General features: G+C 46.0%; 1 protein-coding gene across 1 annotated transcript in view; it reads right to left on the bottom strand.

The window, feature by feature from the left end:
• Positions 1-19512, bottom strand: part of CACNA2D4 (calcium voltage-gated channel auxiliary subunit alpha2delta 4) — a 924019-nt gene that overhangs the window by 54147 nt on the left and 850360 nt on the right. Inside the window, exon 32 of the mRNA XM_078673672.1 lies at positions 10659-10711. Within this exon, the coding sequence (XP_078529798.1) occupies positions 10659-10711 (53 nt within the window). The remainder of the gene's footprint in view (positions 1-10658; positions 10712-19512) is intronic.

The raw sequence follows: 19512 nt of genomic DNA, 5'->3' as shown, positions 1-19512 counted from the left end.
TGCATCCACAATAGACCTATATGGTGTATAAGATGCAGATTATTAAAAACTTTTAAACAATAGGGGATCCCTAAGGAGTGAGTGTATTAAGCGCATAGCGGCCCCTAGATAACATTATTAGCTACTCCAGTGCAGGTAACCTGGTCTGGGGTTAGCACTGTAAGCTCTAGTGTAATGTAACACAACCTAAAGAACTATCCAGACTTGGCACAGTTCGGTTATGAGCATTTTAGCCAGGACCAACGGCTTGTAAAGTCGCCAAACACTGCCTGCAACTAAAAGTCTGGGAGAGGTCACCCAGTTCTGCTGTCCTGTGAAGAAACAACAAAAAACGAAACCCCAAGACCAAATACCTAGAGGGGTAGAGATGAGAAAAGAGCAGAGAGAGAAGAAGAGGAGGGAAGAGAGGGTGGCGCAACGTTTCATTGGTGTAGGGAAATCCCGGGAGTGAGCAAGCTCCACGAACATGGGACGAATCCCTCCATAGGAAAGGGTATGTATCCCCCCCGCTACCCCACCAGTCCCCACAGGGCTCTCCCTTTGGAAGTAAGAGGTCATCAAAGAGCTGGAGAGCTCGCAAGCGGGGAGGAACAGATCGGGCAAGTACCAGTTTAGAGAGGTGTGAGACCAGGGGCTGCCATATGCGCTCAAATTTAGCATCGGTGTGGGTTAGTCTCTGAGAGAGGAGCTCCATCGCCATAACATGCCATAGGCTCGTGAGTCATACCGAGAAAGGGGGTGCAAAGGCCTTCTTCCAGTGAAGGGCCATGACCTGTTTTGCCGCAGTAAGCATGTGAAGGATCAAGCACCAGTCCGAGTGTGTCAAGGCTTTAAGGGACGTCGGAAGGAGTTCTAGAATAGTTACCCCAGGGGCACTCGATATGGGAAACTCCACCACCTCCCTAATGATTCCCAATTTTTTTTATGAGTGGGCAAGACCACCATATGTGCATGAATGAACCCGGGGCGGCCTGAGAGCACCAGCAGAGGGGAGCGAAGCCAGGGAACATCTTTTGCAGCCTAAGGGCGGTATAATACCAAGGGGTCATGATTTTATACGCTGTCTCCTGTTGTGCAATGCTTTTTAAAAATATGTGGAATGTCCCGCTATAACTGCTCCCACTGATCAGGGAGAATATCCTCCTCGAGGTCCATCTGCCAGCGGTGTTGGTAGGAGTGAGTGGCACGGTATGTGATTGTTGAAGGACCTAATAAGTCCTGGAAATCAGCCCACGGGAGCCATCAAAAGATCGGACTCAAAGGGTGTGAGCTGGACTGTTGCGCCCTCTGTGTAGGAAGGGGTGTGCATGAAACAAGCAAGTCCCTAATAACAGTAATGTTCAATCAGGGTCTATTCAACAATGCTGGTAGTCAAAAGAGTACTCAAAAAAGGAACTAAAAATGCTACAATGTCAAAAAAACAATCAAAATACAATTTAAAAATGTAACAATAACAAATCATATATTACATAAAGAAATGTATTCAGTACAGTTATGTCCATATACATAAAAACATATCATTAAAAATATTTATAATTGTTGAAAAACAGTTGTCGACGCAGCATTTCGGTATTTGATAAACACCTTCTTCAGGACAGTTTTTCTAAACACGTCAGAGGTGATGATACACTTCAATTTGTCTAACACTTCTGATGGTTAAAATCATTGGAGTTAAAAACACGAAATGAGAGGCAATTGATGGCCTTCTCGGACGATTCAACCTTCTAAAGAGAAATATCCACAGTGAATGTATGTACACTGGAGCCACCGTGGATTAATAGATTCGGTGTGCTAATGCAGTAATAAAATACAACCAACCCTGCTGGTGTGATTGGATTGCTGAAGCCAAACTGATGTGCTTTCATAAGGATGCGTCAGCCCAAGCCGTGGGGTCATAAACGTGCGCCTGAACTGGCCTTTGGTTGGCCACCTGATAAATTCCTTGCAGCCTCCCTGCTCGCAGTGTACAGCTTCCGGGTCAGGATAAAGTAAAAAAGAGGTGTGCAGCCAATGACGAATTTGAAAGTATTCTAAGCGAGCTGTTGTAGGAAGTCTAAAGTCCTTCCTGCATTGCTCAAATGATTTAAAAAGCCCCCCTTTAAAAAGTTGTGCTATGATGCAACACTCACCAGCCTTCCATGCAAGGAAGGAGGCGGGGTGCAGGGGCGGCGGGAACCCCCAATTATGCGCCAGAGATGTATTAGGGGAGGGGAAGGAGATAATTACACGGGTCACTGCTATTCTGTCCTAGATCTCCAAAACAGTTCTTGTCAGGGTGGCAATATAAGTGCTACGATGTCTAGCACCTCTCAGCAGCCTGGCCAGGTTCCACAATAAGCGACAGGCCATGGCCCTGTCCATGTGGAACCAGTGCTTTTCGCTTTCGTGAACCGCCCACTCCGAAATATAACGCAGGTGCGACACCCAGTTCTAGACAAGAAAGTCGGGGCCTGCCAGCCCTCCCCGGTCAAGCGGTAGTATTAAGACCTTTGTTGAAAAACTCAGTCTCTCCCACCCCTGATTAATGCAGTCACCTCCCGCTGAAGGCTCATGATGTCCCTCTGGGGGATAGGCGTTGGAATTGCCTGAAAGAGGTAGAGCACCTGAGGAAGAATTAACAACTTCACCGCATTGAGGAAGCCCAACCAGGAGATGGGGAGAGATTGACTTTCTACAAGCCGGCCAATTCGCCTGTGTCCACGAGTCTTGAGTGGCCGCAACATTAATGCCTAGATAGCGGATAGATCATGGGGCCCATTGGAAGGGGATAACTTCTCCCAGGTCCCCGAGCTGTTGTGGGGGAGGGTAAAATTAATAGACTGAGACTTAGCGACATTGATTTTGAGCCCCGAGATCAATTCGAATTGGGAGGGTACATTAAATAACATGGGGAGAGAAGTCGCGGGATCGGTGAGTGTCAAGAGGAGGTCATCAGCGAAGAGGGCGATCTTGTGATCAACCCCCGAGCCTGTTGCCTCATATGGCAATCGCCAAGGGCTCCACAGCAAGGGCAAAGAGTAGAGGTGACAATGGACACCCCCTGGCGCGTGCCCCGATGAATGAAGAAGGCTGGTTTAAGGAGGCCAGTGACTCTAATCCGCGTCAATGTGGCGGCGTATGGGGCCATAAGTCGAGCGATCATGACTGGGCCCAGTCCTATCCGCTGCAGTACAGCCCTGAGAAAGCCGGTCAAAATCCTTCTCTGCATCAGTGGAAAGGAGGTAAGCCAGGATATTGCAGCGTTGGACTTTTTCCACTAAGTGGGCCACTCGACAGAGCTTGTCCACCCCTTGGCGCTCCTGGATGAAACCTACCTGGTCGGGCTCAATTAGGCCAGGGAGCTGAAGCGCTAGCAGTAGGGCCAAGATTTTGGTATATAATTTAACATCAACATTTAACAATGAAATAGGGTGGTATGACGCAAACAATATCGGGTCTTTCCCTGGCTTGGGGATAAGCGCTATCTCGGCTTTTGCCATCATCGGTGTGACAGTGATTGTGTCTGCAAATGAATTAAAAAGTCGCAGCAGCGGGGCCTGCAGCTCCGGGAGCAAGAGACAATAGAATGGTAGTGTAAGGCCATCAGGGCCTGGAGCCTTCCCAATAGGAAAGCTTTTCAGTGCATTTTGGAGCTCCTCAGCCATGGTAGGCTCTTCCAATTGCTGTTTAAAAAGGGGTTGAGTGGTGTCCAAGGGCAAGAGGCCAGGAAGGGGTCTATCTGGTCCACACAGGTGTCACCCCAGTCATAGAGAGCGCAAAAGAACTTGCTGAATTCCTCTGTTTGGCTTGCTCCGAGGTAGAATACCCTCATCCCCCTGCCCCCGGTAGTGCAATTTTGGAGATGTGGCTACAGGGCACCTGGAGACGAATGCGACGCACCAGCATGGAACCCACCTTATTACTCCCACCATAGAATTTTTGTTTTAGGACTAAGAGGGAGTGTTCTCCCTTGTTAACTCGGAGAGCTTTAAGTTGGCCCCGAAGCAAGGCGAGCTGTTTCTGTGTCTGCTTAGAGGGTGCTCTATGGCCCTACCTTTCCAGCGATTTGATGTCTCGAGCAAGTTTATTTTCCACCAAGCTGGACTCCCACATGCGGGCAATGGAAATGGAAGTGATAACGCCACGGATTGTGGTCCTGAAGGCGTCCCATAAAACATGGGCGTGAGTGTCCGAGAGGTCGTTAGTGGCGAAGTAAGTTTTTAACGACTGGCAAATTTCAGCCACATCGACTGGGTCCCGAAGGGCGTGATGGGGAAGGCGCCACCTAGGAACGGAGCAGGAGTGCCTGCCCATACCAGTCAAAGTAATTTCTAAATGAGCATGGTTGGAAATCAAGATGTCTGAAAACGCTGCAGACTCCGAAGAGCGAATGAGACAGAAAAAAATAATTGATGCGGGAATACGATTGGTGGACATGGGAGTAGAAAGTGTAATCCTGTGCCTCAGGCTCCTTGTAGCCCCACGCGTCCATGAGACCCAAGGCTTCAAAACCGCCCTTGAGTGCTGCAGACATAGCTCCGGTTCCCTGAAAAGAGGAGGTAGTGCGGTCTAGGCTGGGATCCCATACTAAGTTAAAATCACCCCGAGGATAATAGGGTCAGGCTCCCGGGAGAGCAAGTTCTTAAGCAAGTTCCGAAGGTAGGCGGCGTGTGAGTGGTTAGGTGCATAAATGTTAAGCATCGTGAGTGGCTTACCATGTAGAAGAAGTGTGAGTTTTAAAAAACGTCCCTCCTTGTCAAGCACGGCTCGAGTGACCTGCACAGTGAGGTGTACTGAGGTCTCACTGTTTTTGTAGCGGTGAGTTCTCTACCAAATCCAGTGATTACTGGGATCACAGAGCTGGGGGCGACCATTGGAGCTGCTTTATAGGATTCAGCGAGATCCCATGCCTCTTGCATGGACATTACAGCGCTCGTCCTCTTGGGGTCTATCTGGCTGGTTACTAAGGGGGGTTGTCTTCCATCTGAGTCGTTGAGTTTTGTGGTGGTATCTGTGTTTATTAGGAGTGCTAGTGAGTGTGGGGGGTGGGCATTGGGTGGTGGAGGTGTTGCGGTTGGATAAGATTTTGTTAATACCCTGTATAACTATTTCTAGCTGGTATTCTAGTCGAGCCAATCTTTGTGTTGTATTCATGGAGGGAGGGGTGGGGGAGTTTGATCTTGTTGTGACCAGAGCCAGGTTATTTGTGTTTGGGAATGATACCATATCGGTGTGGTTGCAGCTCCCTGTGCTTCTAGTATATGTGTGGTTTGTGGGGGAAATCGCTGGGGGAGATTGTGGTTCGGAGATTGTGCGGCGAGTTCACTGGGTTTAGTGCAGAAGGGGAGTTTGGGGCTGTTATCTGCGTGTCGGTTTCATTGGTTGCTAGTTTGGGGTAATGGGAGAGAGGGACACTGGAGAAGGGCTGTAGTTTATTATCTTGCGTGAGCCTTGTGTTGGGTGTGTCTAGAAGGGATGATTTTTGCGGGTTAGGGGGGGAGTAGAAGGGGATGGTGGGGCTGGGGGCAGTAGGTTGGAGGGTTGGGATTGAGTGCATAGATTGATTAGATGGTTTTCCCAGTATGTATGGCTCGAGGATAGGGTTGCTTTTGCGTGAGACTGGGATAGGTGAGTGAGGCCAAGACGTAGCGTGGGGAAGAGTGAGTCAAAAGCATTCAGGTTGTCATTGTTGGCTTGGATCAGGATTGTGCCAAACAGTAGAAAGGCCAACTGGGCCAAAGAACACCCTTCCACTCCAGGAGTGGCCCAGTGGTGCAAACCAGGGCGGCCCTGAAGAAGTCACTCCCCATTGGGACTAGGGGAATGGCGGGGTGGGCCAGTAGGTATGAGAGAGCACCCACTGTCGGCCCTCCAATGGCCGACCCACTACACTGGTATCTGGGAGACCCGGGGACCCCCCCAGGAGTACATCCAGAGCCCCTGAATGCACTGTGGGCCATGCCCAAGCAGCACAGCACAAGTCAAGGGAGCAGAAGTTCTCATGTCTCAGGAAGAGGTCCAATAGGAACGGACGCCCAGGGGGATGACAGCTGGCCAAATATCATGTTGCACGAACTTGTCCATGGTGAGTTGTCAAGAAACAAAACATCAGAAGAGGCCACGTCGCCAGGTAAGCCCCAGCAGGTTTAAACACTCATGAGGTAGGCAGGAAGCTGTGCCGGCAGAGGGAAGAGGCAGTTCACTCCAACCTCAAGGGGACCACATCCCATCAAGGGCCCCCAGCTCCAGAGCCCGAGCCAGACGGTTAGGAGGGCCTGATGCCAATCTCCTTCCCTCTGAAGGCTGCGCGGCTTCTACAGACTTCAAATGGTGGATAATGTCCTGTTTGGCTTGGAGTGCCATTGTGCTGGCTTTATAGGATCTGCTGTGAGGAGGCTGAACAGTTGCCCACTCTGGGTGCAGGGGGTCCGGGACTCAGAGCCAGCAGAGGAAGGGGCGGAGGGCCAAGGGGCAGGCGAGAGGCGGAGCAGCAGACAGGCCTCCGCGAAGGAACTCAGAGATCTGCGCTTTCACTCCCATTGGAAGATCAGGGCAAAGGGATGGCCCAATTAGTACTTATGTTGGACTCCTTCAGTTTGACGGTCACTGACTTGAAGTCCATGTGGAGGCGCAGAGCGAGCGGCGAGAGGTCCTGGAAGATTTGGATGCAGTGGCCCTCATGCATCAGTTCCTCAGAGGCCCGAGAAGCCCGGAGGATCACCTCCTTCTCCGTAAAGAAGTGTACCCGCGTCAGGATGCCAGGGACCAGATTAGCCCTCCCATGCAGGGGCGGGACTCGGTACGCTCTGTCCAGTGTTGGAGGAGAGGTGTCATCGTCCCCCCAGACCGCCTGGAGGAGATCTGCAACATAGGTCAGGATGTCCTGACCCTCCACTCCCCGCGGAACTCCCCGGATGCGGAGGTTGTTCCGGCGGCTTCTATTTTGCAAGTCCTCCTGCTTAATTTGGAGTGTGCTCCTCAAGCACCATCACGCGGCGCCAGAGCTTCTCCTGGTCCTCCGTTCTTGTGTCGAGGGTGCGTTAGAGATAGTCCACTCTTGTTCCGATTTCGGCTATGTCTAGTCGGATGTCCTTGAGGCAGGTTTTAACCTCCATTTTGAGAGAGCTAATTTCTGTCTTTATCTCCTGCAGGAAATTGGGCATGAAGGCCTGAGTGATAGGGCCAGTTTCAGCAGCCTCCTGCCCCGTTGGCCAGCGCTGACTGTACAGTGGCTTTCCCCATTTTGCCGCGGGGCATGATATTGGCAGAGAGGACAACCAACGCCCAGAAGCCCCCGGCAAGGACCACCACTGAGACTCCACTGCCCCAGACGGGGTACCCCTCTGCCGGTGGGTCCGGAGTGGGGTGATGAAGGCGAACAATCCAGAACTGAGGAGGTGGTCTCCCTCGCTATAGGTCCCAGAGTGATCCTTGGGATGTGGCCAGTATGTAGGCTCGAGCCCTTCGGTACTCCGGGCTCAGGCAGGAGTGCCGGCTTCCAACAAGGCCCCAAAGTCAACACAGCTCCGGTCGAGCAATTGTCTGGTTTCGCCTCCACCAAGCCAACTAGTGTTTCAGGGAGGAGCAGAGAAGAGCAGAGCAAGACCGTTTTAGAGAGTCAAGATCAGGCAAACCGGTCTGGTGTAGCTAGAGCAAACACCAGTCCATGCTGCAGGCCCAAGGTCTATGACATGGAGACAGCTGGTGTGGAGGTCCGAGCCTTTCGAAAAGCTGGGTTCAGGCTGAAGTTCAAAGATCAAGCAAGGCCCCAATGTTACCGCAGCCTTGTATGCATCAGGACAAGGGCTCCCCCCCCACAAAGCCCACTCAGTCGCGGGGGGAGCAAGAGAGACAGCAGAGAGAGGTCGGCACAGTGTTCATCAGGGCCCAAGGGCATGCTGGGCAACAGTGGGGCAACGCGCTCACGTCTCCTCTCCCCCGGTCGATGTGCTCTGACCCAGGAGGCCAGGGGCAACGCTCCCCGCCGCAAGGACCCAGGCACCCACCGGGAAGCAGTCTGCGTGTAGGACCGGGCCCCTCAATGTTACGGGTGCAGGCAAGAGTTCACATGATTTGCAGGGTCCCAGGTTCAGCAAACCCCTCCGCGTGTAGTCGCCTCGTCTCCCCCAGTGAGGCCCACACAATCCAGGGGGAGAGAGGTGACAGGGGACGCCTAATAGCGATAGGTCTCATGGCTCAGGGGCATGCGAGCACCGCGCGTGGCATTGGGCCAGAGTCACTTGTCCCCGGGGGCTTCACCTCCTCACCCGGGCTCTACCGTACCACTTAGTCCCACCAGCCACCTCACCTCAAGGCCACACACCCGGGCCGACGATCACTGGCCTCCGCGGCACGCGCACAGTTCCAGGGCTCCCGTGGTTTGTCTCGAGAGGCCACTGCCAGGTGCACTCAGTGCTGCAAGGGTTCCCATGGAGGCACGCAGTCAGGCACGGGGGCACCGGGGCATTTGAGTCACCCCAGCAACACCCCACACCTTGGCATCCAGCCCCGCCATAGGGCCAAAGACTCACGCAGGATGTAGGCCACTGCAACCGGCGAGGACAAGATGGCGGGCGGGAGTGCCGCTGCAGATCATCCCCTCTGTTCCGGGAGACTCGCTGCGGCAAAGTCCCCGGCACCCCAACTGGGACTTACCGGGGCAAAGATGCACTGGAAGGGGGGCACCGAGCGCACCCCAGCACCTCTGAAGACTCAAAAAAGGCCCCTGGCGACCTCTGGAGGACGGAGCTCTTGCGGAGCACGTCTTACTCCTTCGAGGTCTTGGCCACACCCCTGCTCCATTATCGTAAAGTGAGCTGGGGCGGAGACATCATTTGCCCTACAGGAAGCTTAAGTTTGGTAGTCACTGTCCATGTCTCCCAGAGAAGCTGATGGTTGCGAGACACCTACAGACAGGCAAAGATTGGGTTCTTTTGAAATAGAGCTTTTTCTGGTCTGGTTGCTTTCTTATGTTTCTATCACCATGGTGATGTCTGTTAACATTTGGATGGTTTATACATTTCCTAAACTAAACTGAAGTAATATTCTGAAATTAATCCATAACATAATGTGTTAAAAACCAGAGCAAGCTTCCAAGCCTTAGCAAGATGTGAGTAAAGATGTCCAGAACCCTTCTAGATTGACTGAGGAACGGACTTCTCTACCCAGTAGCAATGAAGGCACCACGCAAAGAATAGTATATGTGGAAATGCGGCAGGCGGCGTCTTTAGAGGTTCATTACTCGTGAGTTAAAACCCACATGCGGAAGAAAACATCTGTGCCAATCCCGTGACTCTTGATTGGAGATGTTGATAGCGTAGGTTAAAACAGCAAGACACCAAACTCCTCCAGACATCAGGAAGGAGAAATAAGCCAGGAAGAACCACATATCCAAGGAAAGAAGATCCACACGAAATTCCAACTGCTTGAGAAAAGGATTATAACAAGGTAATACAACGCCAATCAGAAAATAACAGAAATAATAAAGCTAATTCTCAACAAAAACCAAACTGGTGCAGAAAAAATCAAGGACCAAATTGAACAACAGATGGACGCTGAGAACGACAAACAAATAGGGAGCAAGATGCGTTCTGGCACATCATACCTTTTCAAGCACTAACTTGTAAATACGTGAAGCAGGAACTGACCTAACAGGAAGAGAGTTACAGTAACGCCTAGTGGATTTATCGTCATATCTGGTAAAGTTTTTCCCGCTTTTTGGAAATCATAGTTCTGCTTCAAAGTAGAAGCCCAAGTCTGAACTCCACTTTTGCACCAGTGCTCTGTGGTACTCGCAATCCATAACAAACCCCTCTCTATTCCTGAACGCCCGTCAATGTTGGAGCGGATTTGGTGGTAAGGATGTCTTGTTGCGAAACAAGGCACAGTGTGCAGCAACCTGACAGTATTGTATGTATCAAGCTTAATAGGGTGACGTATGCAAACAATCCACAAGAAGACATACCATAAATGTGTAGGGGGAAATTATAAAACCGAACATAAAGGAAACCCTGTGAAAGAATCCAGTAGGAAAACACGTTAAAAAGTGTAGAGGAAGACTTGTGAAAACACATCACTGGAATATGGAAGACGTATGTTCAGATATCGCAGGCCAACGTGTGTAAATAACTTACAAGAAAATGTGTGCCAAGAATCTACAGGAAGTCATGAAAACCCGAAAAAAGTGTGTCAAAATGTAAGAGGAAAACACGTTCAATATACATAGGAAGACTTGAGTTAGAAACCCATATAAGGACTTTAGCAGGTAGGTATCATTGTGCTAAGACACAGGATGCCTCTTACAAAGAGGGTATTGAAAAACCTGTGCAAATGTTCCCTTGGACCATAGCATAATTAGTTTAAAAAACATTTTGTAAAGAATCAATATGGAGATGCATAAAAAAACATTCAAAAGTGTGTAAAAATGTTATAAGGAGAAAGGGAGGAGAGAACACTTTACAGGAAGGCCATTTGCAAAGAATACACATGATTGCAGCAAGAACATAAATTAGGAAATTAGGAAACCTAGGAAGATAAAGTGAGCCTCGCAGTGGTATACCGTATCAATGAGTTAACACAAAAAATGGCTACAATCCCACAAATTCAATGCTAAAAGTTCAATAGATGACTATCCCGCCTCCTCCCCTTGCGTATGATGACATTTTAGATAGGGTACTTACATGACAAAGTTGCTCAGCAGCCACTTGGCTGTCGCCAACAGAGCATAGAGAGGCTACAGAGAAGCAAAGGAAAAGAAAAACAAGATTCCAGTGATCAGTCTTTGCTGCACTCACTCTTTGAGAGATGATTACATAGTTGAAAGTTGAAAAATGTTTCACCATATCTACTTCTCAGCATAGGTTTACTGCAGTATAGTACGCACTACAGGGCTTCTTTTTTATATATTATATTTTTCACCAGTGCAAACAGGATACAGTCAACCAGCATTTGGCTCGTCCTTATACAACCCTCAGGACCATAGTCCTTTTACAGTGTCAACCACTATTACCATACCAATCCTCACTCGTTTTTTTTCTTTTTAATGTAATTCACCAAGCATTACACTTCATTTTGTAAAGTATATTTTGTTCACATTCTGCTCGAGTAGATTTGTTACATAAAGGCAGAATTTCAGACAAATATAATGCATAATTAACATCTTATTGGTAAAGTACTTAAATTTCATAGGTCTGTCATATGCATAAAGTGCAAGGAATTAACCATTTTAGTGCACAGTGACTGTGAAAGAAAGTTATAGTAAATAAATAAACTGATTGCAAATACAAGAAGCAGCATACATAGTGAGAATGGAAGCAATGAGAACCTGCATATAAATTTAATGCACTAAACTCTGATAAACAACATGTCAATATTGGGTTTCCAAATAGCAACCAATAGGTTAATAATTATGGTTTAAATAAAGAACCCAGATCGTAATAGCAGTATTAGTGAGTCAGAATAAATATAACCCATTAAAAAATGCTTAGTGCTAGCAGCATCGGTCTCTTCTCTTCAAAGACTATATATCATGATTGGTAAATCCTACTCGCAATTGTATCCATAGGCAAAAGGGTACCTTCATATGTAGGGGCCACATATATACATATATATTTATATATATACATATATATATATATATATATATATATATCTATGTCACCAGCTAACAATGTACCCCCCAATGATAGTATGATAGTTAGAGTGCTAAATACATTTGTACGTCATTGACGTCACTCCATTCAACCGAAGAAATATATCAAAAAGTCATTGGCAATGAACGCTTACTCAATAATCAATAAGGATAATTAGCCAAGCTAATCACATTCACATGTATCGTTGCCAAGTGTGTGCAAAGTATATTCTTTCAAATAAAATGCTAAATGCATACTGGAACAAATCTTCGGATAATTTGTCCTAAAGTGCTAGGTTTAAAGTGCTAGTTCATTTAACTTGCTAATGCATAGACATGCATAGATATGCAATGCCAAAAGAGCTCTTATGCTGGACCAACAGTCCCTTAAAGTTCATAAAGCCGCTTTATTGTGCAAATCTATAAAAGGTACTACAACCTATATATAAAGGGCTGCTTAGTGTTCTTCGGGTTTAAAGTAATTCTCTAAAACACTGAAAACCTCATGTTTGTCCATATTGACTAAGATGTATTTAATTAATTGTCCCCAATACAGCAACAAATACTCAATATTCTATAAGGTGCTGGAATGCAAGAGGTTTAAGACAATTTAACATTTAACTAAAGGGCAGAGATATGCTCACTTATCAAGTCCAAATACTTAATGCATTTTACATGATTGAAACATTGAAAAACATGTAAAATGTGTAATCTACATGGATCTAAAGTTGGTTATATCACAGAGTTTTCAAGTCTTCCAATGGAGGGGCCGGAGAGACAAATCACTACAGTTTATAAATGTACATGTAATTCTGCATCCATGTTATGTCCCATTGGTATTTCAGTTCCTATTGATAGAATGAGTCTCAATTCCATTCTTCTCTATTGTAGTTCTCTGTCGCCCCGTTTCTCATTCTTGTTTTTATGCTTAATCCCAAATACTGCAGGTATTTTGTTTCACCTTGGTGTTCCCCCCAAAAGTGTTTTGGAATCGGATATGAATAGTCTTTGTTTCTGATCCCTCTAAGGTGCTGTAATATCCTCAACTTCACCTTGTTGAAAGTACTGCCGATATATTGTTTTATATATATATGTGTGTGTGTATGTGTGCAGAGGATTAATTTCAAAGCAAACTAATTTCAAAGTGCTGGGAGATCATTTACAGCGGATTATACACACCATCATGACCTTCCCACATTTAAAACCAGCCCAGTGTGGATGAACATACTTTTACAGACTGAAAAAATAAAAATCTTCAGGTTCTCCAAGTCCAGGGCATGTCACATTTCTATATATATGAGGGGGAGTCCTAGAATTAGAAAGAAAACACTTACGGCCACATGCATCAATGTTCCCGTTTGCGAATTCTTAATTGCGAAAATTAAGGAATCGCAATTAAGAATTCGCAAACGGCTATGCATCAAGAAATCGCAAATTATTGGGCGATTTCTTAATTTTCCTTAATTGCGATTCACAATTTGCGAATCGCAATTAAGGAATCCCTTTCCATTGATTCCTATGGGCCTAGAGGCCCATAGGAATGAATGTGAAGGCATTCTCATTTTGCTATTCGCAATTAAGGAATCGCAAAATGAGAATGCAATTTCAAGGGTGCCCCTGCACCCCTGAAATGTACCTTAAAGTACATTTTTCACACACACATGCCCCAAGGGCATGTGTGTGTGTAAAATGAAACTTTCAAAAATGCACTTCTGTGCACTTTTGAAAGTTTTCGCAAATTACCATGAAGGTTACCTTCATGGTAATTTACCACTTCCTATTTGCGATTTCGCAATTTAAAAAAAATCATGCATTGCATTTAAGAAATCGCAAAATTGCGATTTCTTAAATGCAATCGCAATTTAAGAAATCTCAAATAAATTGCGATTTCTTAAATTGCGAAAAAAGCAATAACCTTAATGCATCCCAAAAAAGGGATTTGCATTCGCAAACGGCCGAATTTTGCGATTCGCACCGTTTGCGAATGTAAAAACCCTTGATGCATGTGCGTGCTATTGTCATAGATAGGAAATGTGGATTCTAACCTTAGCAATCTTAAGCACTTTAGGAATTTGACTTCTGGAAGGTGTAATTACACTGTATCTAGACCAGCAAAGCCAGGGTACACCCAAGAGCTGGAGGAGAAGCTCTTTGAGGAACATATCATTTGCATAGAAAGACGGCAGTGATACTATGCACAAATGTAAGTCCACTGTGTCTTTAGTTAAGGTCACAAAACACCGATTCACCGATTTGCCTGGCTGAGGTAACAGTAATAAAAAAAGAACTTTGCAAGATGAACAACTTACTTACCTTGGGTAATGCTCTTTTTGGTGGATACTCTAACTGCAGACTGTCACCTCTGTAATAATCGCAGGAGCCAGACTGGATTATTATTCTTTTTTTCAACAGCAATTGCTCCTGCACCCCAGCAGGTGGTGTCACGGTAGTCCACGATGGTCTCATGACACTGTGAAGCTGCTATATCCACTACCCCTGTGCTCTTACGTCAGTTTTGTCTTTTACGTTTCCACACCCTCAAATGTGGATCAATAATAACAAATCTGTAGTGACAGCATGCCGAAACTAGCTTGGGATCTTCTTAATAGACACAGGAGTTCACGCCACAGAACAGGGAGGAGGGAGAGCATTGAGGAATCTGCAGTTAGATAGAATATCCATCAGAAAGAGAATTACCAAAGGTAAGTAACATGCTCTTTTGATGGATATTCTAACTGCACAATCGTTGCCTTTAGAATTGATACTCAAACATTACTTCCTAAGAGGTGAAATGGACTCAATCCAAAAAGTCCTGCAGACCCGAGCAGACAATATTGCTTATTATGAAGAGTTGACTGTCAAGGCAGCAGTGCTTAGTGAATATGTATTTATGTATGCCCGAGGACTGGAACACCACTCACTAATGTTGTTCAGGCAGCTTTGACATGGGTGGAGTGAGTCCATAGGCCCACAGAGGGTGAGAAGACGATCCACCTGGACACGGTCTGCTTCTTCACCATCTTCCATTTCTTTTGTCAGCTGGTCATCTGCATAGTACTCTATCAAGCATGCTATATAAAAACTGAGAACTCTTCTCAGGTCAAGCCAGTGGATTCTCTACTCCTCTTTCGAAGGATGTGGCGGAGAGAAAAAGGCCTTTAGGGTGTTGGGATATCCCTTCTGGAAGGGTGAAATAACCTTTGGCAGAAAGGAAGAGGAAATGGTTTACGGAGGTTGTACTGACTGTGTCTTCAGCTCACTAACTCAGCATGTAGAAGCAAATGACAATAAAAAAAATCGTCTTAATGGTGAGGAGCCATAGAGAACAATTGTGCATGGGCTCAAACAACCTGCACATCAGACATATGAGGACAAACTTAAAGTCCCATTGAAGCATAACAAAGGGCTTAGTGGAAAATATGTGAGTTAAACCTTTAAAAACCTCATCGAAGTTAGGCTGGTCCGACAAACAGAAGAAGGCAGAGAGGGTAGACATATAGCCTTTAACTGTGTCAACCGCAAAGCCTTGCTGGGCCAAAGACAAAACAAACAAGCAAACATTTATGCTTTGTCTGCAGGGGGTCAATCTGATGGTCTCTATAACAAAGTATACATAAAAGTAATGGATGGAATCCTTGAATTAATCTCAGCTATTGGTCATTACTCGGGCCCTATCCTAGTCCATCATTATTTTGCATACCATGCCACCTCAGTTTAGTCCCACATAGTGTGGCGAAAAGATCCGTCCAGGCCATCCCTCACTGGTTGAAAATGTTTGGTGGCTCCCAAAGGTGAAAAAGCTATCCATGACCTGTCTGCTGACATCTGCTAAGTCAATCTGCCCTGGTGTTTATAGGTACTGCTGGACGATTGGCTAGCATGTAAAACCCTTGTCGGTGGAGCCAGCTCCAAAAGCACAGTGCCCCTCAGCACTGCTTATTACAGTATCACCTGGTGGTTGTGTTGCCCATCAGGACCTGCCCTAGTCTCCCCCTGATGGATGGCACAAAGCACTTCAAGAATAATGCCTTCTTCCGCTGGTGACCACAGACCCCTGATCTCCACCTCTCCCAGATGACCGCTCCAACCTAGAGACAAAACACTATAAAACGGATCTCTATTGGGATAAATTCACCTACTTCGTGAGCTCCCCCGACGGCGACTGGGGGTGAAGAAAGGCATTTTGAAGAGTAACAAAACAGTGGTATTGAGTTAAACCCAGGACAACTGACGGCTGTAAATGGCGAGCGAAGCTGCTCTGACGGCAGAATCAACATGACAGTTCAGGGCCCACCCGGGGCTGCCCCAATGAGCACTGGAGGTAGGAACTGCAGCCTAACAACCCTGGGGGACTCGATAACGGGCATGTGAACCAGGCCTGGGGGCAGACAGCCTAGTGATGATTTGCAGAACGAGGGGATTCTCGGGAAACTCCCTTCTCCAGAACATCCCTTTTAAAGTCAAAGAACAGTGTGTGGAGGCGCTATGCTATATCCTCAAAAGGACTCATCACGAGAGGTGCAGGGGCTGTGACCGTGCTGCGACTACCTGAGGGGGGCTCTTCTGAATGCGGGGGCTATGTTGGAGGAGTCTGGGAGACAGGGTCCATGTCAAGACACCTGTGGAGAGCTCCCTATTTATTTCCCTCTTCATTGCAGTAAAGGAACAGTGGAACTGCCTGTCTAAACACGGGATCCTGAACTGGCAGCTGTGACTATGATTGACCTGATGGGGTCACCCCCACCCCTTGCTGTCTCCCCATCTTGGGTGACCCATGGTGCAGCCCCCCAAAAATCAGCTGTGAACACTGCAAGGGTTGGCTCAGATTACTTTAATATGTGACACTATGAGTATACCGTTATAGTGTGCTTGGGCCCTGAAATTGATAGCGATATGTTGCCAGCAAGAATGCCACCTAAATCCAAAAGGGACCTGGCCACTGCCTCCAAGACACACCATCCGTTTAAGGAAGGCTTGGTTAGGATGGCTCAAAGTGCAGATTCTAGTGAGAAGCCAATGATGGGGGAGACCACACAACTGTCTACCCTGGATATCAAGGACTTGACACTGGAGGGCAACAAGGCAATTACAGAAAGGCTCTATGGGGTGACCATCTCAGTGGCGCTACTTCGCCAGGACATGGACAAGATGACGGAGCGCATAAAGGACCTGGGCACAAGAGCTGATTGTACAGATGAAACAATGGGTACTCACAACAACCAGTTGGCTGATCAAGAAAGACGGTTACAAATGCAAGAAGCCAAGTTAGCGGACCTGGAAGGTAGGTCATGACACAATAATGTTTGCATCTTGGGTCTGCCAGAAGGGACAGAATCCATGCCAGTAGAGAAATTCTTGGAATCCTGGTTGCCCACCATCCTGCCAGAGGTGGAAAGAGAGGGGGTACTGCAAGTGGACAGGGCCCACAGACCCCAAGAAGGCAAAAACGAAACCTGGGGTACGCCGCATATGCTAATTGTAAGGCTACTGAAATATAAGGGCAAAATGGACATACTGGCGGTGGCTCAACAGCAAGGAAACGTGGAATTTAACATGAACAGGATCTCTTTTACCATGACTATGGTGTGGCAACACAAAAGAAGAGGAGATCGTTCATGGAGGTGAAACAGAAACTAAGAGATCGTGGTTTAGCATTCGGTAGTTCATGGGACAGGAGTGAAACCTATATTGCACGCTTGGGGGTGACACTAATTTCCTGGAATGTTAAGGGGATACAGAATCCCATTAAATGACAGAGAATATGGTCATACGATCGTAAGCACCTGGAGTGAATAATAATGCCGCAGGAAACACATCTTGGCATGTTGGCATGCGGTGATCACTGGGGCGCATAGTTACGATATTGGAACAGCAGATAGGGAATATTTTTTATCAGACTTCAACGGTGTTGTCATTAATGATGTAAAATGAGATGTCATCAGGGATGTCATGTGTGAAGCTATGAGCAGCATACTATAACTGGGGGTTTTCAGTGTGTTTTAGATTTTGTATTTCATCTATAACATCACTTTAACTGTAGATTTTTATTGGAGTTTCTGAGTTTTTGTTAACAAAAAAGTGTTAATATAATATATATGAACAAAGGTAATTACAAGTTTAAGACAGTTTAAAAGAAGTAATGTTTTTGTATGATAAATTGTAACCAGATCATCCCTTCCTAATCACGGCCCACAGAATTCAGCCATGTGCAGCACTCCTCTTTATGCAGGGGAGCCCATTCCATACAAACCAGCTATGGAAGGGATATAGCCATGTGCAGCAGTGTCTGTGCATAGAGCTTAGCTCCCATCTATCCCAACAAGGAAGCAGACCGTGGGTGTGGGGCCTGACCTGACCCCCGTCCAGGGCCTGACCTGGGGGTCAGGTGACGTTCTCCCTCAATTTTTAATTCCTACCCAGGCTTTAGTGCCTTCCATCCCTTAATGGCAGCCACTACAAAACTTTTCAGTTATGGCCAGCCATTGCCAAAACCAGGAACAAGGCATTTTGAGTTTATGAGGAGATTTTACCTTTTATGATTTATCAGTGATAGTCTGTTTTTTTTACATCTTTGTCAGTGCATTATGGTGGTATTAGTCACAGAATATTTTCCGTTGTGGAAATACCAATGAATATATCAATAGTTTGTATACATCGTACAGTTAAACACTCCATTTCTTTAGGTACTAAATGCTAGAAAGTTCTCCACCACATTAGCCTATAACACTCTCAAACGTTGTCTATTGTGCAAATTTCAGACTGCATATCTATCTGTCTTGGAGAAACAAAATCTATCTATCTATCTATCTATCTATCTATCTATCTATCTATCTATCTATCTATCTATCTATCTATCTATCTATCTACCTATCTAAAGATATATGTATATATATATATATATATATATAGAGAGAGAGAGAGATAAATATATATATATATATAAAGGGAAATAAATAAATAAATATATATATATGTATATATTTATTTATTTATTTATATATATGCACTTTATGAGCACATGTGCACACAACGGGTGGAGCAATTGGTCAGAAACATATTTATGAAAACCGAATTGATTCAATAATTAGACCAGTGAATGAATAGCACCTTTCAATGTACAATAGTATTATTTGAGGCACTCGCTTTTATTAGAGGAATGATGTTATTATGGACAAAAATACATCTTCTCTTGTTTTAGGAAAATAATGAAATTTAAATGATTTGAGTACATATAAGGTATTTGCAAAAGTTTTAATGGTTGTTATTCAATGAATATTAACATCATGGTGGCTAAATGAATGACCAGAACTGTATGGTATAGTGTGTCTTCGGTTTTCATGGACAGACATTGACCAATCTCGTAGCACTTTACAAAATAAAACATAGAGGGAACCTCACAATTATCACCAGCGAGCAAGGCGTTAGGAACGCCGAAACGCGTTTGGTTTGGCACGGCAATGCACTACAATTAACTGAAAAAAATAAAGATCCTCAGCGGCTGCTGAATTGAAAAAGAGTCTGTCTCTCTCGTCTTTTGTGAACGCCACTGGGAAGCCGGCGTTGAGAGTGGAATCAAGATATATATATATATATATATATACATATATATATATATATATATATATATTATGCCTTTTTTTCTGGGAACAGCAATGGCTTTGGAACATGGCAGGCTGCATGCCGATGGGAATTGTTTGAAGATGATGACAAGATTATGTGAATGTGCGTGCAGCGGGTTCCTCCAGAGCAGAGACTGATAGCAGGATGCAGGCACCCTCCTGGCAAGCCCAGGGTCTGTAGTTTGTACAGTGGAATGCTAATGAGTTTTCCCTATAGTATGGACCATGGGCATCAGGGCCCCAGGTGCCTTCACAACTGCCTGCTTGTCAATGGACAACTGAGAG

This window comes from Lissotriton helveticus, chromosome 1_1 (genome assembly GCF_964261635.1).
Source record: "Lissotriton helveticus chromosome 1_1, aLisHel1.1, whole genome shotgun sequence".
Lineage (NCBI taxonomy): Eukaryota > Metazoa > Chordata > Amphibia > Caudata > Salamandridae > Lissotriton > Lissotriton helveticus.
Note: the sequence above shows the minus strand (reverse complement) of the source record. Positions and strands in the feature narration are given on the sequence as shown.